General features: G+C 44.1%; 1 protein-coding gene across 2 annotated transcripts in view; it reads right to left on the reverse strand.

Annotated features, from left to right (window-relative positions):
* CCDC169 (coiled-coil domain containing 169) overlaps positions 1 to 24,165 on the reverse strand; it is a 60,024-nt gene that overhangs the window by 33,662 nt on the left and 2,197 nt on the right. For both annotated transcript variants that reach the window (XM_067562747.1, XM_067562746.1), the window contains exons 2-4: positions 22,651 to 22,733; positions 20,230 to 20,340; positions 20,100 to 20,140 (exon numbers count right to left, since the gene is read on the reverse strand). In XM_067562747.1, coding sequence (XP_067418848.1) covers positions 20,100 to 20,140; positions 20,230 to 20,340; positions 22,651 to 22,733 — 235 coding nt within the window. The remainder of the gene's footprint in view (positions 1 to 20,099; positions 20,141 to 20,229; positions 20,341 to 22,650; positions 22,734 to 24,165) is intronic.

The raw sequence follows: 24,165 nt of genomic DNA on the forward strand, positions 1-24,165 counted from the left end.
TACAAGGCCCCAGAAGGAAGTACTTCTCAAGGGAGCTGATTAGTGAACTCACCAGACAAGGAGAACTAAAAAAAGGTGTTCCTGGAAGGAGCAGGCTCCCAAGGAGTAAAGCCCTAGAAATCCTTGGTTCCAGCAAAGGGACCTTACTAGACAGTGGCAGGTGGTCCAGGTCATTGGGAAAATACAATGTTGCTCCACTGAAGAGCTGGATCAGTTTGACTTATGCAGGGGCCATGAATCCAGAGAAAGAACCCTTCCTCAGATGATGCCAGGAGGGCTAAGTCTTGAGGAAGATCCTGGCCTAAGAGGGCTTTACTGGTGAACAGCCTGGAAGAAGGGCCTCTCAGAGGAGAAGACTGACTAAGATTAATCTCCTAGAACAGTAGAGGGAAGGCTAATTTGACCATTAATGACTGCTTCTTGGAGCAGCTAGGCCTGGAACCCACAAGGGTAGAGGTGATTCTTAATTTAGTGCTAAGTGGAGCACAGGATCTGGTCCAAGAGGTGTATATAGCTGAACTCCTTGGTAGTAGCAACCATAATGTAATTAAATTTAACATCCTTATGGGGTGGGGTGAGGTGGGGTGGGGTGGGGGGAAATACCAAAGAAGCCTAACACAATAGTATTTAACTTCAGATGGGGGAACTACCCAAAAATGAAGAAGGTGGTTACACGGAAATTAAAAGAAACAGTCATAAAAATGAAATGCCTGCAAGCTGCATGAAAACTTTTTAAAAACACCATATTAGAGGTTTAAATTAAAAGTATGCCTCAAATTAAAAAAAAAAAAGAGAGAGAGAGAGAGAGAGAGAGTGAGAACAAAAATATGCCTCCCTGGCTAAACAACAGAACAAAAGAAGCAGTTAGAGGCAAAAAGGCATCCTTTAAAAATTGGAATCAAATCCTAAAGAAAATAGACAGGAGAGTAAACTCCATCAAGTCAAGTGTAAAAGTATAATTAGGCAGACCAAAGAAGTTAAAGAGCAAAAAGCAAAAGACTCAAACTAACAGCTAACATTTTTAAAATATGTCAGAAGTAGGAAGTCTGCCAAACAATCAGAGCATCTTGAATGCTGCCTGCATTTCTGTTCATTCCATCTCAAAAAAGATATATTGGAAATAGAAGAGGTACAGAAAAGGACAATTAAAATGATTAAGGATATGGAACAGCTTCCATATGAGGAAAGATAAAAAAGACTGGGACTGTTTATCTTAGAAAAGAGAAGACTAAGAAGGGATATGAGAGAGGTCTATTCAGTCATGAATGGTGTGGAAAAAGTGAATAAGCAAGTGTTATTTACCCCTTTATGTAACACAAGAACCAAGGATCACACAATAAAATTAATAGGCAGCCGGTTTAAAACAAAACAAGACGGTACTTCTTCATACAACATACAGTCAACCTGTGGAACTCATTGCCAGATGATGCTGTGAAGGCCAAAACTGGGTTAAAATAAGAATTACGTAAGTTCATCGTGGCTAGATACATCAATGGTTATTAGCCAAGATGGTTAGGCATGTAATCCCATGCTGTGGATGTATCTAAGCCTCTCATTGTGAGAAGCTGGGACTGGACACCAGGGGATGGATCACTTGATAATTGTCCTGTTCTGTTAATTCCTTCTGAAGTATCTGGCATAGGCCACTGTCAGAAGACAGGATACTGGGCTAGATGGACCATTGGTCCAACCCAATATGGACATTCTTATGTTAATTTGTATACTATGTTCAGACTTTCGTTAAATAAACTACACACCTGAAGGGGAAATTTTAAGTATTGATAGCCCAAAAAAGGAAAATGAGGCAGGGACTCAACCTGACTACAGGGGGTGCACCAAAGTGACCTCCATACCATAACTTCCCTCTCCCAGTTATCCAGCATTGCCTTGTGAGAATATGCTGCTACCAAGCCTCAAGTTTGAGTCGGTAGGATAAATTCTGATATAAACCCTGAAAAAATCAGGTTAACTTTACTGCTGAAATTGGTTTAATTAAATATTGTCATTCTTGTAAGTTAAGGTTTATTAACATCTTCTGCTAAATCCTGAATAGCCAGACAATGTATTCCTGGAAAGGAGACATAAGCTGACTAAGGGATTTAAGAATCTTAGTTTTCATTAAACTGCCTATGTCAAGCCACTCTGAGTGAGATGATGGGCTAAAAGACATGATGCAATTTTAAAAGAATACTTTGAAAGTCTTCTTTACATAACTGAATTCCTCAGGATTTAGTGAGTATATTATCAGCCCAATGATCTATCAAGTCTAGTTTTCAGCAGTGACCAACATCCAAAGCGTCATAGGAAAGGAAAACCCACCATAATTAATATTTTCTGCATTCATCCCCATGCTTTTTCTTTTTTATTTCCTCCAAAGTATGCTGTTGACTTAACATTTGCCAGCAAAGAAAATTATGCAGATTTTTATTGCAGTTGAATTTTAAAACCACCCACAGAAGCTGTTCTCACACTGTATTTTTCAGTGTTCTGCTGCGATTAGGAATGCAGATGACAATTTCCATCAATCACTCTTCCATATCCACAGTGACAAACATGTGACATTATCAACAGTAGCAAACTTACTTTCACCAGAGGCTGACTTGTGCTGACTTATTGGTCTAGTGCAGTGTTTCTCAATTGGTGTTCCGCGGAACCCTGTTAGGGTTCCGCGAGCAGCTGTTCTCTGCGCCGCCGAGAGCAGCTGTTCTCCGCACCGCCGAGAGCAGCTGTTTTCTGTGCCGCTGAGAGCAGCTGTTCTCCGCGCCGCCAAAAAAGGGAAGATGTCCCGGATTTTCCGGCGGAGGGTATTGAGTGTAAGTGTAATTTAATTGAGAAACGTTGACCTAGTTCTTTGTATATAATTTGCTTATGGCCCCATATGTAAAAATACTGTTAAGAGTTTGGGGGGTTCCACAATTATTTATCGAGTTCAAAAGTGTTCTGTGGCCAAATTTAATTGAGAAACACTGGTCTAGTGGCAATTCACTTCAGCCCTAATCCTCTTCGATTTTCCTCTACCAGGTAGCCACATAAGCAATACATTTGTCTGGCATGTAAAGAAAACTACGAAGCCTCTACAAGCTATTCTACCTGACATTTGAAATCAAATGTAGTTTCACCTAGAAAATAAACTCTCTTCCTTCCAACGCCATGTCTATCAGCCAAAGTAATTAAATCTAACATCTACGGCAAAAAGTAATGCTGCATCTTTCATGTTACTGAATCGAAGTCCATTTTTAGCTCTATTGATAAACTGTCAGTAATTTCATAGTGTAAGAATTATGGTGACAAAATGAAATATAAAGTTCTTTAGCAATGCATGTTTCTGCGTATACTGTACATGTGAGATTTTGTGCACTGAACACTTTAAAGGCTTCAATACAGCTGAACCCAGGAGGACTATTCATATTTAAATACCGAGTGCCCCCTTGTGGCTAATATAATAATTCAGATTAAAGATAGATTAAAAATACGAGGATTCTGACAGGCTGCATGAACTCTGCTGGGGTCAGTTTGTTTGGCTCAGGAGCTGACACAGATCAGTTCAGGTTCTCCAGGAACATCAACCTCCAAGAAGCACCCTCTCTCCTGAGCCAATCCAGGCGGAGTCTGAGAACCCACAAGGTTTCTCACCAGTCACAAACTAGGAAACAGAAGACCTACAATTCCTAATTGTATGGCTATAAGAATGGCTCGCAACAGCATTTTCCTCTGCTCCTATTGCCTTACTGAGAAAAAGCAAGTGCCCCACTGAAGACCATATAAAGATTTAAGGAAAGTAACCACCTGATGTGACCAAAGATATCTGAGGAAGAACATCTCGTACCAGGAGGGCAACAAGGTGGGGGAAGGCAGGTCAACAGGGTCTTCCGGTGACACCTAAGCTGTGTTGTAGAGATCTGAAGCAGTGTTTCTCAACCTTTTTGATACCAGGGACTGACTTGCTGCCTTTCTAAACTATGTGAGGGAAATCTCAGGGACCCATGCAGACCCTTTTCCAAGATGGTATTTAAGTTTGCAAAGAGAAGGGAATTCAGACATACTTTTCATACAGCCCTATTTGTGACTTAAGCAAATAAGGGCAGTGAAGTTCAGTTAAAAGTGGCCTGCTAAGAGAATTGTCAAAATGTCCTCCACATTGGTAAAGTGCTGATGTCCCCCGCAGACAAGTTGAGAGAAGCCTTCAATACATCACTGCACAACAGTTCTCACATATGCCTTCTTAGGATCCAGATACTCAGTCTGTTGTTTTCAGCTCTTTCTCTAATGTGACACTGTTGCACACACTTAGCTAGTGGTGTAACATCAACTGCAGAACCACATTAGGGCACAGGGCTGGCCTCCGTATGGCTCGGGTATGTATCCAGCATTTTCACTATAATGCAGTTTTGCAAAGCAAAGGCCTGAACAATAATTTCAGAATTTCCTCAATCACAATGCTGGACCATTCTGAACACAGTGATTTATAACAGAAACCCTGGTTTCTCAGCTAATCTTAAGTAGAGCGTTGCTAAGGCAATGCTATCTGAAGTGTGTTCCTCTGAACTGATTCTGCAGTATGCCTTCCTCTATTTGCATACTAAAGTCTCTGTCTGGGAGTCTTGCTTGCATAACTATAAGGAAAGACAAAGAGATGAAGATTTTTCTCTCCTAAAATGGGAAATGATATTTAGGAGATGATATTCACATAAGAGACAGTTACTCACCTTGTGCAGGAACTGAGGTTCTTCAAGATGTGTCCCCCTGTGGGTGCTCCACTCCACTCCAGGATGCGAGGACGCGCCAACACCTGGGTACTCCATTCCAGGTGTTGGCGCGTCCTTGATCGGAGATTTCGCCAGCAGTGCTTGTCTGGGTTGCTCATGCGCCGTCCCCATCTCAAAGCGTCGTTGGCGCCCTTTTCGGCACATGCAACCCAGGCCCCTCTGTTCCTTCTCTACCGTACAGCCGTAGCATTTGACTCTGAAGTAGAGGGGAAGGAGGGTGGGTAGTACAGAATTCACAGGGATGCACATCTCGAAGAACCTCAGTTACTGCACAAGTTGAGTTACTGTCTCTTCTTCTTCGAGTAGTGTCCCCGTGGGTGCTCCACTCCAGGTGATTCTCGAGCAGTGCCCTCAGTTGGAAGAGAGAGCTTCAGAGTTGTTAGGTTGAATAGAAGAGAGTACTGATAGTCCGATTGCTGCATCATGTCTTGATGCTTGATCGATGGCATAATGTTTTATGAAAGTGTGGGCCAAGGCCCAGGTAGCGGCTTTGCCTATTTCAGTAATTGGTACGCTATGCAAGAAGGCTGTGGATGTAGGGATTGATCTGGTTGAATGGGACCTGACACTTTGGGGTGGTGTTATCCCTGACTGTGCGTAGCACGTGTGGATGCAGGTGGAAATCCACTTTCAAAGTCTTTGGGTGGATATGGCATTGCCTTTGGAACATTCTGTATTTGATATGAAAAGTTTGGGAGATTTCCTGAAAGGTTTTGCTCTTTCTAGGTAAAATGCAATGGCTCGTCTGATGTCCAGAGTATGGAGGGCCACATCCTGTGCATTAGAGTGTGGTTTTGGGAAAAGGTAGGTAAATTAATGTTTTGGTTAAGATGGAATGATGATGTTACTTTGGGGAGGAACTTCGGATGAGGTTGTAGCATCACTTTATCTTTGTGAAATACTGTATATGGTGGGTGGGCCATAAGTGTTCTGAGTTCACTCACACGGTGTGCCAATGTGATTGCGACTAGAAATGCTACCTTCATGGACATGTGCATTAACGAACAAGTCGCTAAAGGCTCGAATGGTGGCTTGATAATTGTCCTGAGGACTAAGTTGAGGTCCCAAGGTATTATGGGAGGAAGTATGCCTGGGTACACATTTTGTATACCAGTCTTAAGCATTTGACAATTGGATGCTCAAAAATTGTGGTATCATCTATGAGATCATGGAAGGTGGTGATGGCTGCTAGGTGTACTTTAGCTGAACTAATCGCTGATCCAGATTTTTTTATTTCCAGGAGATAGTCTAATATAGTGGGGACTGATGCCATTACTGCAATGACCTGCTTCTGTTGACACCATAAGGAGAATCTACATCGTTTCTGAAGGTAAGTTTTCTTGAGACAGGTTTTCTCCTATTTAGTAAAATATTCCTTCATGGTTCTGAACATTGTAGTTCAGCTTGTCAGAACTAGTTAGAAACCATGCTATGAGATGTAAATTCTTCAGGTGTGGATGGCGTATGGTTTCATTGTCCTGGGAGAGGAGATTGTCAACTAGTGGGAGAGTGATTGGTGCACGGATTGACAGCTGTGTGAGGTAAGTGAACCATGGTTGCCTAGGCCATGCTGGTGCTGTCACCTTCGCATTGTCCTTGCATATATTGTGTATGTTTTTGGCTATCATGGGGATAGATGGAAACGCGTACAAGAGACCTGTACTCCAGTTGATGAAGAATGCGTCCCCCATTGAACATGTACCTAGACCTGCTCTTGAGCAGAAGTAACGGCATTTGCGATTCTTAATTGTCGCAAATAGATTGATTGTGGGGTAGCCCCACTGATGAAAGACGTTTTCTAGGACTGTGTTGTGTAATTCCCATTCATGATTATTGCCGAATTTTCTGCTTAGGTTGTCTGCAGTGGTATTCTTCGTACCGGGTAGATATGCCACTGAAATCATAGAATCATAGAAGATTAGAATTGGAAGGGACCTCAGGAGGTCATCTAGTCCAACCACCTGCTCAAAGCAGGACTAACCTCAGCTAAATCATCCCAGCCAGGGCTTTGTCAAGCCACAGCTTAAAAACCTCTGAAGATGGAGATTCCATCACCTCCCTAGGTAACCATTCCAGTGCTTCACCACCCTCCTAGTGAAAAACTTTTTCCTAATATCCAATCTGGACCTCCCCCATGGCAACTTGAGACCATTGCTCTTTGTTCTGTCATCTACTACTACTGACAGCAGCTTAGCTCCATCCTCCCTGGAACCCCCTTTCAGGTAGTTAAAGGCCACTCTCCAATCGCCCCTCACTCTTCTCTTTTGCAGACTAAACAAGCCCAGTTCCCTCAGCCTCTCCTCATAAGTCCTGTGCTCCAGCCCCCTAATAATTTTTGTTGCCCTCCGCTGGACTCTCTCCAACTTGTCCACATCCCTTTTGTAGTGGGAGACCCAAAACTGGACACAATACCCCAAATGCGGCCTCACCAATGCCGAATAGAGGGGAATAATCACTTCCCTCAATCTGCTGGCAAAGCTCCTACTAATGCCGCCCAATATGCTATTAGCCTTCTTGGCAACTGCTTACTCATATCCAGCTTCTTATCCACTGTAACTCCCAGGTCCTTTTCTGCAGAATTGCTGCCTAGCCCATCGGTCCCGTCTGTAGCTGTGCATGGGATTCTTCCATCCTAAGTGCAGGACTCTGCACTTGTCCTTGTTAAGCCTCATCAGATTTCTTTTGGCCCTATCCTCCAATTTGTCTAGGTCACTCTGTATCCTATCCCTACCTTTCAGGGTATCTACCACTCCCACTAGCTGACAACACAGGAGCCAGAGTAACCATCCTGAATTTTTGTATCTTTGTGAATTTGTTCAATTTTCTTAAGTCTAAAATGGGTCGCCAACCTCCGGTCTTCTTTTGGGTGAGAAAATAATGAGAATAAAAGCCTTTTCTTCTGTTTTGGGAGGGAACATGCTCTATGGCACCTATTTGGAGTAAATGATAGACCTCCTGTTGTAACAGCTGTTTGTGAGATGGGTTCTTGTAGAAGGACGGGGAAGGAGTTTGGGTTGTAGGTATGGGGGTAAAGACTATAGTGGATCCAGTACTCATTTGTCTGATGTTATGTTCGCCCAGTGTAGGTAAATGGGCCGTAGTCAAAGTTTGAACAAGATGGACTTTGGCTGTTGAAGGCGGGGGAGGTCGTACAGACCCTTGACCAAGTCCTCAAAACTGCTGCTTTGGAGGGGCAGCCTGGGAAGTTGATGGCTGCTGGTTAGTCTGTTGATGTCATTGTGGCCTTTGTTGGGAGTGTGATTGTTTGTATTGTCTGTTTTGCAAGTAATGTTGGTATCTGGAATTATACAGCTGATACCTGAAGGGTCTTCTTCTTGTTGCAGGTGAGAAAATTCCAAGGGTGCAGAGTATAGCCCTGGAATCTTTCATGGTATGCATGACTTCATCCTTTTTTTCCTGCGAAGAGCATCGCTTTATCGAAAGGAAGATCCTCAATCGTTGCCTGCAGTTGTTTAGGCAGGGCTGCAGAGTGAAGCCATGATGCCCTACGCATGACGACAGCAATTGCCACAGTTCTAGCCGCAGTGTCAGCCACGTCAAGGGAAGCCTGCAATGCTGTTCTTGTAATCAGTTGCCCTTCTTTGATCAAGGATTGAAATTACTGTTTTCTATCTTCTGGGAGAAATTCAATAACTGATATCTTGGAATAATTTTTGTGATTGTAATTTGATAGTAAGGCGGCGTAGTTTGCTACTCTTAATTGAAGAGTAGCTGATGTGTAGACTTTTCTGCCCATTAAGTCCAGCCTTTTGTCATCTTTGTCATGTGGTGTCGACTTATGATGCTGCTGCTTGCTCCTCTGGTTAGCAGCTTCTATAACCAGTGACTTAGGAGCTGGATTGGTGAAGAGGAACTCAGTATCTTTGGCAGGACATAATACTTTCTGTCAGCCCTTTTACAAGTGGGGTGGATGGCTGCCAGATGTTATTTGCTGGCTCCATAACGGCATCATCCATTGGAAGGGCAATTTTGGTAGAAGCTGAGGTCTGCAATATTTTAAACAATTTGTGTTGTGTTGTGTTGTGACCCTGCCACTTCCTGGAATGGGATCTCCAAACTGTCCGCCACCCTCTTAAACAAATCCTGGAACTGCTTAAAATCATCTGCAGTCGTTGAGGGTGGGGAAACTATGGTCTCGTCAGGTGAGGATGAGCTGTGTGTGGTGGGTGGCATTTTCTTGCTCCGCACTCACATCCTGTTCATCAGCAGGACCAGTTATTCTGGGTCCTGTTTGAGTAGGTCTAATAGGTGATCTGTCTCTGCCTATATGAGGTTGATGGTCTACTGTGTGATGGAGAGTAAGTAGACCAAGGGTCCCAACCAGGTTGGTGCATACGGTATTGTGGAGCAAACCATGGAGGCGCAAACCATGATTATGTTGGTTGTCTGTGATGTGGCCGATGTCTGGGTGATGATTGTTGGGGAGAAAAGGTAGCCTGTTCATCATCATACTCCTCATCACTGGAGAAGGGGATGGGAGACTTGGGCTGCTCATGAGTAAAGTGCACTGGAGAGGTGTCAGTCCCACAGAGAGGTGATAGTGAGAAAGATGTTACAAATTCCTCCTCATTCTCATGATATTTGTTCTTCTGACCATATTTTCGCAGAGCTGAAGTTTTCAGCTCCGTTGTCAATGACGGTGCTGAAGTATGCTCCGTAACTTTTTCCGGTGCGGACATATCCTGGTGCCATGGGTGCCCATGGCTCCGTTTGGTGCTCAGTTGTGTAGGTGTCATCGGTACCTTGGTTTTCGCCAGTGCTGGTGTAGTCTGGTCGGTGTATGTCTGTGCCATGTCACTTATCGGCACCAAGGTCCGAGTTGGTGCCGTTGTTGAGGCAGTTACAGCCGTTGTGTGGACCGTTGCTTTAGACGGTGCCGTGTTGGGGACAAGATTGTTTAGTTTTGTCTCTCAACTCTTTAGAGGAGTGATGAGAGTCTCTCCTTGTCAAGGAAGTCAATGTACCTGAGGAACCTAAAGCCTCTTTGGTACTGAAACCCTTCTCCTTTTCTGGTGAACTCCTTTTCTTGGCATGCTCAGTTGTAGATGGAGTAGGGTGCTTTTTTCTCTTGTTTTCTTGTGAGGAGCCATTACCCTGCCCAGAGTCTGAAGCAGGTCTTAGTGACTGCTCCATGAGCATTAATTTCAGGCGGAGGTCCCTGTCACGCCTGGCACTGGCTTTTAGATTTGTACAATGGATGCATTTCTGGGCAATATGCTCTTCACCGAGGCTTCTGATGCACTCGGAGTGTCCGTATAAAGCCGGCATAGTGTCCCTGCATGAGGTACAGTGTTTGAAGCCGGGAGAAGCCGGTATAATTCTACTTATAACGGAGGGGTAAGTCTGAGGGAATTTTTTTGTTTTTGTTTTTTAAACGGGGAAGGATTAAGGTAAGGTAAACTAAACTACAGGTAAAACTGAGTAACTACTCAGAAGAAGAAAAGACTTGGACCGTGGATGGTTGAGAAGGAACTGAGGGGCCCGGGTTGCATATGCTGAAAAGGGCGCCAATTGTGCCACAAGATGGGGACAGCGCATGCAGAACCCAGACGGGCACTGCTGGCAAAATCTCCGATTGAGGACTCACCAACACCTGGAGTAGAGCACCCAGGTGCTGGCGCATCCTCGCATCCTGGAGTGCAGTGGAGCACCCACGGGGACACTACTTGAAGAAGAATCATATTGATATGTATATTTCACATAATATTGCTTAATGAAAAAGAAGTGAACAATTGCTAGCTGGTTTATCTAACAAAAGGAAGTAAAATTCATATTGGGCTAGGTTTCAGAAGGACTGCACTTCAATTTCTTCATAATTATTGCTGAATTACAGTACAGCTTGTGTATTATTAATTGGGGTACAAAGGAAGTTATTGACTAACAGTCTTCACTGAAGAAGTTCCTTGTGCTGCTCCCATTTGGGAGATTTTCAATATCCAATCTCAATATGCAGAAATGATTTTCTGATCTCCACTTATAAAGACGTAAATGTTTGTATTATTGGTTCCAGATTATTGTGCCATTTGAAAGAGGTGATAACACCATTTGGAAACAAACAAAGAAACAAAGGACTATCTCAAGTCAAAATGAGATAATTAGAATAATACCTGTATGTTTAAACATGAATGAACTACATGTTTTCCAAAGCAAGGAACTATTATTCCTCAGCAAGATTCCAGTTCCATACAGCCAATGGTATTGACCTTTGAAAGCAATTATTTCAATTTCTGGGTATGGAAAATCCAGTGTGCTTCATTATCCATCATCCAAGAGTCTGCATTGATATTCTGTTCTGTTTAGATTTTTATAACTTGCTCATTGCCATGGTATCTGAGTGCCTATTTTCGATCAAAATCTGGTTGGTGCTCAGAAACAAGACCTTTAGCTTTTAAAAGTAGAGAGTAGAATGTGGACAAAGTAGACATTTGCCAGACATCTGTTGCGTGTGTCTTGCAAACACACAAATGGTATTTGCTTATAATTACTGGCATCGATTTGCTCTTTGGGTCTTTTTGGTCTGTGTTTGTACAGGACTAGCACAACAGGGCTCATACGTACTACTGCAGTATAAATAAATACATAAAAAACAGGATGAAGAAGTTACTCACCTTGTGCAGTAACGATGGTTCTTCAAGATGTGTGCCTATGGGAGCTCCACTGTAGGTGTGTCTGTGTCCCTGCGCTGCTGATCAGAGAACTTCAGCAGCAGTGTCCATTGGACCTGCACATGCGCCATCTCTCCTCATGATGTGCCACGAGGCTAGTCAGCACGCACGGGCTAACTGCCCTCAGTTCCTTCACTACTGCAGAATTATAAACAACTCTGAAGTAGAGGAGAAGAGAGTGAGTTGTGGAGCACCCATGGGGACACACATGTCGAAGAACCATTGTTACTGCACAAAGTGAGTAACTTCTTCTTCTTTGAGTAGTGTCCCCATGGATGCTCCATCGTAGGTGACTCCTGAGTAGTGCCCCTTTTGGAGGGCTGGGACTTTGAAGTTGTGTCAGTTACAGATGACAGCAATGTGGAGCTGAATATGGCATCAGAGGTGGAGTCCTCAGTGATCTGCGAAAGTGTGGACTGACATCCATGTTGCCGCTCTGCAGATCTCTGAGATAGGGATTTTCTTGAGGAAGGAGACAGATGAGGAGATCGATCTTGTGGAATGTGTACAGATTGAGTCTGGGGGAGGGCTGTTATGTTACGAATTTGGTAGCACTGTCTGATGTAATTTGACAGCCACTTAGAGAACCTTTGGGCTGATATTGCTGAGTCATTGGATCTTGCCACCACAGAGAGGAAAAGTCTAGGAGACCTTCTGAAGGCCTTTGTCCTATCAAGGAAAAAGGCCAGGGATCTAGGTTATGTTGTGTAGCCTTCCTATTGTCTTGGTGAGGCTTAGGGTAGAAGATTGAAAAGTGAATTGATTGATTCATGTTACTCATGTTACCTTAGGGATGAATTCTGGATGTGGCCTGAGCGTAACCTTGACTAGAAAGAATACTGTGTAAGGGGGATGTGCCATCAGAGCTGCTATCTCGCCTATTCTTGTAAGTAATCGCTATCAGGAAGGCAGTTTTCATTGATAGGTACGTTAGGGAACAGGTGCCATGGGTTCAAAAGGGGGCCTACTCAGCCCTTTCAGTACTAAGTTTAGGTCCCATATGGGGGTAGGAAGTCGAGATTGAGGGGAGAGATTTATTATACCCTTAAGGGATCTTTTAGTGGTTGGGTGTGACAGCACCGAGTATCCATCTATGTATTGGTGAAAGGCTGTAATAGCTGCTAGATGGACCCTAAGACATCTTAGGGATAATCCTGACTTTGCAAGGGTCAAAGCATATTCTAGAATAGTTGTTCTAGAATAGTCTAAGAAGAGTTGTTGACGTTGGAGAGATTTGTTGGGACATGCACCTAATCTGAAACCTGGAGCATTTCTGCAGGTAAGAATGTTGTGTGGAGGACTTTCTACTGTGTAATAAATCCTTGTGATGGTATGCAGAACCCCTGGGATACAACTGAGCTCTCTGTCTGACCAGCTTGGGCTCCTTCTCACATTGTGATACTGTGAAAGCCACAAACTTCCGGTAGGTGCTGCACTTACACAGCCATCTACAGGCAGGGACCACACCCATCTTAGTTCAATGAATGCTTTCCAGCCACTCACAAACCAACAAGAGAGAAGTTCCAGCTGCCTCCCCAGCCCAGGACCATACCATCTTGCCCTGGTCAAAAGCCTGGCCAGTGAAGTTTATTATCCAGTCCGCCCTTCCCTCACAGTGGAAGAAATGTGCACCAACTTTTGTTACTGAGTAGAGTCTGTCTAAACACTTCACTCAAAAACACACTGGTTAAGATAAAACATTAAACATGTTTATTAACTATAGAGAAATAGATTTTAGTGATTATAAGTGGCAAGTATATTAAGGTTAAAAGTAGTTACCAAATGAAATAAACATAAGATCACAGTCAAAGTTCTACACACTAATAAGATTTGAATTAGCAAGGTCTCACCCTTGTTAGCTGGTACAAGCAGTTTCTTAAATGCAGGCTGGGCAACCTTCCCTGCCTGAGACTCCCTACCCCCTTTCAAAGTCCTTTTGTCTTCCAGAGGATCCTTCAAGTATTGAGTTGTATGGGAGTGGAGCCATGCTATGATGTCACTCCCCTTCTTTTATAGTCCATTCCACCTTACTAGAACAATTGGGGCTTGTGACCTGTGGGGTCGTCCTCATTGGTCAGTCAATTCCCATTGTGAATGTGCATCCCTCATTGTATACAGTCCCTAGGATAGTTGAGTCTCTCCTTGCATGAATGAATGAGCCACTAATGCTGTCTGGCCAGTCCACTGTTTTACCTGAATGGCTGTTTTAAGTGTTTCCCACTCACAACGTTCTAATGGCATTCACAGAAATATTTTATAACTTCACATACGATAGCATGTACAATCCAACAGAAAATTAATGTTTAGTAGATCAAGACTTTTAAAATTATACCAAACAAGGCATACCTTGTACAGAACATATCATAATTACATGACATTGGTGAATATGGAGTTTCAGGGGTGTTATCAGACCCAGGGTGTCACAAACCTTTTGTACTTTCTTTGAGCATAAACTTTCCAGGTGCTGGAACCAAGCAGGATCCATGTTTTGAGGTGCAGAATCACCAAGTTGGTATGTAGGGGTACGCCCCATGAGAGGAGGTGCGGAAAGGTCGGGAGAAAGATTGGCAGGCACGCTGCGAGCTGTGTCAAGTAAGGGTACCAGGTCTGTTTTGGCTAAGTATGTTTAGCAGGACCTTCAGCAGTAGAGGAAATGGAAGAAAGGCATAAAGAAGGTCCTTGTCCCAGGGAAGAAGAAGAGCATCACCCAGAGAGTGTTGTCCAATCATTCCTGCCCTGGAGCAGTAGCATGGACACTTCTTATTCTGGTAAGTAATGAGCAAGTCTGAGGACAGCATTCCTCATCATGTGAATAAGTCATGGGGTACTGATGGATGCACCTTCCACTCGTAATCACATGGGAATTTGTGACTGAGGTTGTCCACTATCAAGTTCTGCATGCCCAGGAGGTAAGCCACAGACAAAGTGACATTGTGGGAGATGCACCAGTTCCATAATCTCATTGCCTCTGCACATAGGGAGGGTGACCTGCCCCCTCTCATTGTCTATTGATATAGTACATGCAGGCTATGTCGTTTATTAGGATTTTTGTATGTGATCCTGTGATCAGCGGGAGGAAATGGGGGCAGATGTTCCTGACCACTCATAGTTCAAGAAGACTGATGTGGAGAGACATCTCTATAGGTGATCATTTGCCTTGTGTCATGAGGCCATTTAAATGTGCGCCCCACCCTATGAGTGATGCGTCAGTAGTAAGGAACAACGATGATGACGTGTGAGAAAAGGATCCCTTTGCACACATTGGTCGGGTCCTTCCACTAGTTTAAGGAGTTTTTTATCCTGGTGGGTAGTGACAGAAGCTTGTCCAGCCTGTCCCTGTTTGGTCTGTAAAGAAAACTGAACCATAGTTGGAGGCATCATTTGTGGAGTCTGGTGTGTGGTATCACTGCCATGCCTGCTGCCATGTGTCCCAAGAGTTGGAGGCAGTCTGGCCGATATGTGGACTAAATTGAACAGTCTATGAGTGAAACCAGGGATAGGAACATGTGTTGAGGTAGGAGGGCTTTGGCCTGTATGGTGCCTAGTCAACCTCTAGGGATTGCACTGGAGTAAGGGTTGACTTCGGGGTGTTGATCTGTAAACCCAATTCTGTGAATAGGTGTATCATACTGTTGATGGCTTTGGGGCCTCCTTGAGAGATCAGGCTCTGAGAAGACAGTTGTGCAGATACGGATAAATCATTATTCCTTGCAAACGTAAGTGAGTGCTACCACTGAGAGAACTTTGGAGAATACTCTTGGGGCTGATGATAGCTCGAAGGGGAGGACTCTATATTGATAATGTCACAGAGTGAACCTGAGAAACCTGAGATGGTAGGATCGAGATGTGAAAGTAGGCGTCTTGAAGGTCGAGGGACAAAAAACAATCTCCCTGTTCCAGTATAGGAATGATCATTGATAAGGTGACCAACTTCTGAGCATTGACAGACTTGTTAAGAGCTCTGAAGTCAAGTATGGATCTCGAGCCTCCCTTTCTTTTGGGTATTAGGAAGTAATGAGAGTAGAACCCCTTGCCCTATAGATGTTGAGGTACTGGTTCTATGGCTCGTAACTGGAGGAGATGATTATCTCCTGTTATAGTAAACTCTTGTGAGAAGGGTCCCTGAAGAGGGACTGGGAAGGGTGTTGTGAAGGGGGGAACGAAGGTGAAGTGGATAGAGTACCCAAATCTGATGATCTCTAAAACCCATTGGTCCGACATTATGTGTTCCCAGGCACTGCGGAACACTGCCAATCAGTGGCCAAATGGGTATACAACCACAATCTTCCACCATGGACTGCATCTCTTTCGGGAATCCCAACAAGTGGGGCCATGACAACTGTCGCATCACCACTGCTGTGGAAATGTATCTAGCTGCCATGTCAGCAGCATCAAGGGCCAATTGTAGCAATGTTTTTGCTATTAATTGTCTCTCCTGTATAATGGCTTTGAAGGACTCCCAATGCACCTCTGGCAGCTTGTCAATAAAATAATTAAGTTTGTTATAATTTGTGTAGTCATATTGGTTGTGAGCACCTGGTAATTGGCAATATGGAACTGTTATGTGGCCAAGGAATAAGCCTTCCTGCCATGACCTCCTTCAATGCTATGTGGATGGTGTCCACGACTCCCTTCACCAGCTCCTGGAAAAGGCGGAAGGGGCAAGCATGATGGCTTCATCTGGGGAGGAGGAGGATATGGTCTTGGTGTTATGTCCTCTATTTTGGCTTCCTCTATCTCCTGAGGCAGTTCAGAGTTCCTGGATGCTGTTGCCAAGGAAGTATGCCTGGAGGGTTCTCAGGCGAGGCTTGAAGCCCGGGAGGCAGGTTGTCAGTGTGTCGTCCAAGAATCCCAATACAGCTACTGTGGCATAGGGCCTGGTGGGGTGCCCAGGGGTGGCCATACCAAGATGGTGGTGGTGGTGGAGCCACCTGTGTGTACATTCTCAAACCCTGCTGATAGTGGGTCTCACAAGGAGCTTGGGAGGAGTACTGTGAGACCACTTCCTCTGGCTCTCTGTCCGACCCTTGCTAGATAGCGGATCCCCTATGTCTGGTAAAGGCTCAGTGCCACGATGTTAGTACCGAGAAGTGAGGATTCAGGTTTCAGTACACCAAGGTCTCTGGCGTAATGGAATTCCGTCCATACCAAATGTCCCAGTGTTGGTGCCGGGGCAGACAAAGACTTTATTTGTACTGGTCTCTCTTGTGCCAGGCAAGCTGCTGCTGGCGGTACTGAGGCAGACTCACATATTGGGAGCATCTTCTTGTCAACAGTACCAGTAACAGACAGTCGCTGTGCATGGGTGCCGGAATGTGATCTTGGTGCCGATAATATCGAGGGAGATGGAGACTGCTTGCAGCTATTCTAGGCTCAATTAGGGGACTTCCTGCCCTCTTCTTGGAGGACTTATGGGAGGAGACCCAGCCTGCTTCTTCAACCCTGTTCCCTTAGAAGTCAAAGGTTGTGAGGAAGACTCATGTCTGCCGGGAGATTGGGTTGGAGAGCTGCTTCCATGAAGATAATCTTTTGGTGGAGTTCTCTGTCTTTGCAGGATCTCAGCTGGAGCTGTTGGTAAAGGGTGCACTTTTGCTATATGTGGCCTTCACGAGGCAGCAGATGCACTGAGAGTGCTTATCCGCAACCAGGATAGCCTCATTCCAAGTGTGGCACTTCTTGAAGCCCGGGGAACCAGGAATATCCCACTAAGGGGAAAGGTCCCTGAAGGGGAAAAAGGTGGGAAGAAAAAAATAAGGTTGTTCTTTTTTGATTTTTTCTTTTGGAAGGGTAGAAAACAAGCAATGAAATAACAACTAGAACTGGGGAAACTATCTAACTGCAAACAGAAAAAAAATAGCCTCAATGGACTGCTAATAGTTCTCTCTCTACCAGAGGTGGTTGAGAAGGAAATGAGAATGGATAGCTAGCTAGTCTGTGCGCATTAACTAGCCTCATGGCGCAACACAAGAAGAGACAGCGCATGTGCGGGCCCAACAGACACTGCTACTGAAGTTCTCCGATCAGCAGGAGGAATGCAGACATGCCTACAGTGAAACACTACTCAAAGAAGAAACAAAGGTAATTTGTTTGTATTTTTATTCATTCCATCTTCTCTAGTCAAAAGGAGTTCTCATGCTTTTCTTTTAACTTTTTAGATTTTACCATGGTCTTTCAATTCCCTAAATTCTTAGTTTAAACTCCTAAAGGTATTCTAAAAATAACAAAAAGATGACAAGAATAGACTATCTTTCTACAATGTTCCTCAGAAAGGAATCTGTTATCCAATATTTGGACATTGCAGAAATGATACAGTTTCTACTGGAAGTATTATTTAATGGATCACCAGGCCAGAAATGAGCACTGTGATCATCTACTCTGACCTTGGATAACACAGGCCACAAAACTTCCCTGAATTAATTTCTGTTTGAACTAGAGCGTATCATTTAGACAGACATATGTATGCCTTCATAGGATCTCATATGTAATGGCAAGTTTGGGGCTTTGAATTTTAATAAATAACATTAAAAAAATACTGACATAAGTGGGATGAAGGCTGGCTGCTGAGCTCCCTGCTCATGTCCACCGAAAATGTTAGTTTCTGATTCTAATCCTCAAAGGGCTAAATATTTTCCTTTTCCCACAGACAAATTCACAGGAGAAAAACAGATTTGGATAAATCTGCAAGCTTGAAAACTTGCAGTTCCTGAGAAATAAGAGTGAAGGAGGACTCATGGACAGGGTAGTGGTATGCACTGGGAATCCTGAAGTTTCCTAGATACCAGTGAAGAAGTCCAGGCCCCTCTATGCTGCTTTCTCGATTCCTCCTCTGCCTTCTGGCAGAACAGATCCTTTAGAAATTGTACTGTCATTGGTTCCTGTGATGGGTTCACACCACTCACCGCTGGACTGGTGTCTCCTGCTGGTCATCTGGAGATAAGATCCAGGCCAACGCCCACGGTCTGCACATCGTCACTCTTCCACCTAGTTCACCTGTAGCCCTTATCACAGCTGTCAGGACCCACGGCATCCTCTTCGTGATTCAGCCCTTTGAATGAGTCACAGTCTGTTCCCCCCTTCTGGGGGAGGTTTGACTCCTCAGTAGTCAAGCCACTTTCCCTAGTGGCTACTGCAGTACCTTGTCCGGCCACTTCCTCAGTGGCGAGTGGGTGGGGGGAGGGACCTGAGCCCACCCACTACACCAGGTCCCGGCCCAGGGACCCTGTGGATCATAGCCTCCTGCTGCACCTCAAATTCTTCTCCGTGGGCCACTTCCTCATAGTCCTAGCATCTTCTTCGCCCCTCCTCAGGGCCTGCTACTACTCACTCTCAGCAGCCAGCCAGGAGCTCCTCTGGCTCCCCCAGTTCCCGCCAGCAGTAGCTCTGTCTCAGGTGCTTCAGGCCCCTCAGCCTGCAAGAGACCTAGCCTTCCCTCCTTGAGCTCCAAACAGTGACGGCTCTGCTCTGCCTTGTAGCTCTTTTTATATGTGCCTGCTGGGCCCTGATTTGCTGTTCCTCCCAGCCCGTCCTATTGGCTGATTCTCGCACAGCCTCTCCTTCAGTGCCAGTGTGGGGCAGACACCCCATCACAGTTCCCTTCATCATAGATGTGCCCAAACCTCCATCTGAGGGGGATAGAGCTTTAGAGGGAATTTAATTGTGCTTGGAGCAGTATTAATTCCAACACACACACTTCCATTTGGAAATGCACTGGGTTGGGAAGAGAACTTGATATATAATGCAGCTACTTCCTGGCTCAACCTCCTTCCACCCAATCTGGAGTGCCTGAACCACTCAGAGTTCAAATAGAGTGCTTCCGCAAGCTCTCAAGATGGAAGGAGCATTTCACAGAGTCTCTGTCCCCTACTTTACATTACTTCTGCCTACATTAGATGGATTTTCCATTTCTTTGTTCCCCATCAGACAACAGAATGGGAGGAACAAAGGGCCTTAAAATAAGAGTATCTGGATCCTGAGAGATTAAAAAAAAGTCCAGAATCCAACTTTGTTTTCACTCTGCCCCCTTGTGCATACACACTATGGGTGAAGGTCTCTGATGGTGCCAGAGTGCCATTCTCTTCCCAGCCTCATCACACTGGGCAATGTTTCAGGCTTTGGGTGGAAGGGAAGTGTGCATGCTTTGGAGGAAGTGAAGTTAAAGAAATTAAAATGCTTAAGCCATTTTGTATTGTACAAATGTAACACTTATTCTACAATGAGGATTTTCTCCTTAAATTTGTTGTGTATGATGTATCTGTAATAGTACTGAGTGTATCTAGAATATATATTATATAAATTATTAACTGAAACTGTCCAGCTACTCCACCTCAGTATGACTCATGATTTAGCACCCAATCATGTAGTCTTTACTCAGTTAGAATTCCCACTGTAGTATGTAAGATTATATCTCCCAGGATTCATGTCTTATGTATCCCCTATTTACTTGTTTTACTATACGCCTTACAAGTTTATAAACAGTTGCACAGGTGAAACAATGAAAAATTAAATGGGTTGATTGTTGTGGCTCCTGGATACGGTCATTGATTTTTTTTCTGGACTGCAAATGGCTGAAATTATTTAATAATTTCCTTAGCTACAATGAATTATGCAATTCAATTGTGCTTATGCAATAAAATGCCAATGTACTCACCACCGACATTTGATCAAAGGAGCGAATAGAAGACAATCTATCTGTAAATAAGCAAAATGTGATACCTTGATAGTTTTCTCTAGTATTTATAAAATTATATATTAATATATCTACGAATGCCCATTTTTACCTGTTGGATTTCCACGAATATGTTCCATTTTTTCTTGAAGAAGGCCAGTTTGCCTTTTTAGTTGTCTATTCAATTCTACCTGTGTCTCATACCTGGTTTTCCATTCATTACCTCGAAAGAAACACAGAGTTACTATATTTATTTCCAAAATTTAATTAATGCCACTAGAATTAGAAATTGCCTTTTTCAGAATGACTCCACCTTCTTTCAGAGTCTGATATCCCATACCTGTGTAACCAAGAAAGTAACCATTTACAAACAAGGGAACCTGAAAAAGATACTAGGTGAAATCCTGGCCCAATGGAACTCAAGTTTTGCCATTTACTTCTGTGGGTATGTCTGCAATGTAAGCCCAGGGTTAGTGGGACTTGAATCAGCTGACCTGTGTTCGGGAACCATGGACTTGAGTGTGTGTACATTTTATTTTAACCCTAGATTAAGAATTTCCTGACCTGTGCTTGAATCTAGGGCTTTGGCATCCACGCTGCAGTGTGCAGACCTGAGTCACAGTAATCATATCCCTGAGTCCCTAGTGCACCCCCCTCCTGAAATGGGGCACTCTAGCACTAGAAACATGGTGCACTGTGGGAAAACTTTACTGCCTGCCCTGCACATTAGCAGGAAGCAGCTCACTTTGCAAAAGGCTTGATTGGTTTGCCCTCCACTGCAAATGCAGGAAGCTCTTGGATAGTGTACTTGTAGATTGGTGATCAGAAAAGAATGGGTTAATGCTGATCTGAGCTGCTGATGTTTCCCAGGGGCTAGGGGGTAACTTCCGTTTTCAAGACAGTGGATTGCAGATTGTTCAGATAGAGAGGACTAAAGAAGTTGTCCCATGGAAATTTGGAATTTATGCTCATAAAAGAGCAATTTCAATTCCTCATTTGCTACTCAGGCTTCAAGGATTGGGGTATAGGCAATTCAATACTTTCTTCATGTCCTTTGGTTCTTTGATTAATTTTGTTCTCAACATCTCAATTCTGTGCTGAATGCTCAACCCTTGTCTCATTTTACTTTCCTCTTTTGCTTTTAGTTTAATACTTTCATGACTACTCTAGCCAAACTGTCACTGCAGAGATTAGGCCCCTTGTAGTCTAAACGAATGTAAATCCAATTTGAAGAGCATTTTATATTAAATGGCAAAACCTAAATCTCAGGGGCAGATCTTTGATGGGCATCTGCCCACCTGTGTTTGGTTGACAACACACTTGAGCAAGTTACTGGACATATTTTCCATTTAATTGATCAGAATCTATTATAATTAGACTTGGCAGAATTTGATTTTTGTTTTCTTTTAATTCTGATTATTTTTAAGTTTCTTTTATTTTTAACTTTTGATTTTTACAATTGTGGGGGGGAAAAGTTGGGTTTAGGCTTAGGGCAGTGCTGACAGCAGGGCCCCAGGGGGCTTCTTGTGTGGCTGAGGGGCCCAAGACACCGGGGTGTTAACTTTGGGAGGCTGTGGTCACCTTGGCCCAGCAGTGCAGAGACTGCCAGCCAGGATAGTAAAGAGGAAGACAAACCGCTAGTTGTAAGGGAAGCCACCCCACTGCTGAACAGTTCCTGTCTGGAGATGATTTCCATACTCCTGGCTGGTGAATGAGTGGGTGGGAACATGACTGTGGTGTTGCAGAGGGCTCCCTGCTTGGCCACAGGGCTAGTGACACTAGATTCCTGAAGGTTAAAGCTGCACAGAAGGCTGAGATCCTGGAAAGGAAGAGCAGAGACCCCTGAATAGGGCTGCAAGGATGTCAAGTCCCTGACTGCGGGGAAGGCCTCCCTGCTGCTGAATATCTCCTGCCTAGGGACAGAACCATTCAGCAGTGGGGTGACCGCCTCTGAGGCCAGGGATAACAAAGACTCTTTCTCCCTGCAGTCTTGGCCAGTGGTCTCTGCTCTGGCAGGCCAGAACTACAGCCTTCCCCACACCTTGTGCTTGCAGGGATTGAGTGTTACCAGCCCAGTGGCTGTGCAGCTCTGCTATCACAGCCCCACTCCCATGCCAGCAGAGCTGCAGAGGGCTCCCTGCACAGACACCGGGCCAGTAACATCCAATCCCTGCAGGCACAAGGTGTGGGGAAGGCTGTGGTTCTGGCAGGGCAGAAATCCCCGGCACTCTCAGTTGGTGAGTGCAGAGCCATTCAGCAACAGGTAGACACTTCTGCAGCTGGGAGCTTGTCCTCCTCCTCCTCCTGCAGTTCTAGCAGGATTCTCTGCTCTGCCCTGCCAGGGCCAAAGCCCCCCCATCCCCCAATGCCTGCAGGAATCGGGTGTCACTGCCCTGAGGAAGTACAGGGATCCCTTTGCAGCTCTTTTGTCATGGACTCGCTCACTCACTCCTGTCAGTGTGCCAGCTGAAATCGACATTTACTGACAGTTACTGATTAAAATCGAATCCTGCCCCGATTACTATTCTCTTACCTTCATCCTCAACACTGCTAAGTCTTTTTTCCAGTTCTGTTATCGTGTTTCTCAATTCAAATATTGAGAGTTCAAGCATTTCCCTGTGATAGAGAAGTTAGTTAAATGGTTATATAATGAATCTTCTTACTAACAACAAAATCTAACTTGAATTTTATGTATAGATGAAGTGTCCTTGTGCTTATATTCCATTATGTACATTGTAGAGATTGAGGCCAGAATGGACCACTAGATCATCTAGTTTGACCTCTTGCACATCACAGGCTACTAAACCCTACCCAGTTGCCCCTGTATTGAGGTCAATTACCTGGATTAGACTAAAATATTACAACCCTCAGAAGACTAAACTTCTGTGTGCCATAGAAAGAGAACATGAGAGATCGAGGTGCACCAAAGCATAAGACCCCTGCAGTGGCAGGGAAATGGATTTGCTGAGACATACCTAAATGACCCCAGCAAGTGACCCAGATCCATGCTGCAGAGAGAGGCAAAAAACAAAACAAACCAAAAATCCCAAAGTGCCTGCCAATCTAACTTGGGGGAAGAAATTCCTTCCCAATCCTAAAAATGGTGATAGGTATAACCCTGAGCATTTGAACAAGATCCACTAGCCATGCATAGCAAAGAGAATTCTCTATACCACCTCAGAGCACCAGCCCACCCTGTCCAATGCCCCATCATTACAATGCTTTTTCACTAGGGTTGCTACAGTGTTTTAGAAATATAGAGGCAATTCTGAAATTCTGTGATTGGAGACATTTTCATAATAAGATAACATATACTACCCCTAGATATTAATATTTGTCTGGCAAGACATCAGGTGTTAAGCTAATGAACGAGTGATGATCTTAGTTCTTGATATATGAGTACACCTGAGTGCTGCTGGGAATTTTGATCTTAGTTTAACTCAGAACTCAATGCTTAGAGACTGATAATCATTCTTCTAGATACTTTTTGGCCACATATTATGACAATGACTTAGATTTCATTCAGAAACTAATTGTCAAAGTATATAACTGGTAGCTAAACCCAGGGTTTGAAATAGTATATAACAAAAAAAAAATTCCCTAGAAAAATCATAAGAGCTAAGCCACTACTATTTTCATTACTTAAGCTTTAATTTGAAGAAGAAAAAAAAGTTCAGTGCTTTAGGGTGTAAAGTATCAGGTGAGCAGCAATGAAACTGACAAGGATCATGGCAATTTCACTCATTTGCTGCTTGGGAAAGACATAACCAACATCAGCAACTAGCACAGGAGCTATTCACAGGAATGACCCTTCTGCACCCACCAAATAAAATAAAAAGACTGAGAAACGGTAGGGTAGTGGAGGGCCCTCATGCATGTAACAGAAGACTGGGGCAGAACAATAGACACAGGAGAAAGTGAGTAACAGAACTCCCCAAAACAGTCATGAAGCTGTAGGTTGCAGATGAAGGAAGAAAAATCTCTTCTCCAGCAACCATAGGGGTTGGGGAGTAGGCAATGGTGTATTTCAAACATCTACTAATTGAGA

Source organism: Emydura macquarii, unplaced genomic scaffold (assembly GCF_026122565.2).
Source record: "Emydura macquarii macquarii isolate MOO-44397 ecotype Brisbane River unplaced genomic scaffold, CSIRO-AGI_Emac_v2 contig_2473, whole genome shotgun sequence".
Classification (NCBI taxonomy): Eukaryota; Metazoa; Chordata; order Testudines; family Chelidae; genus Emydura; species Emydura macquarii.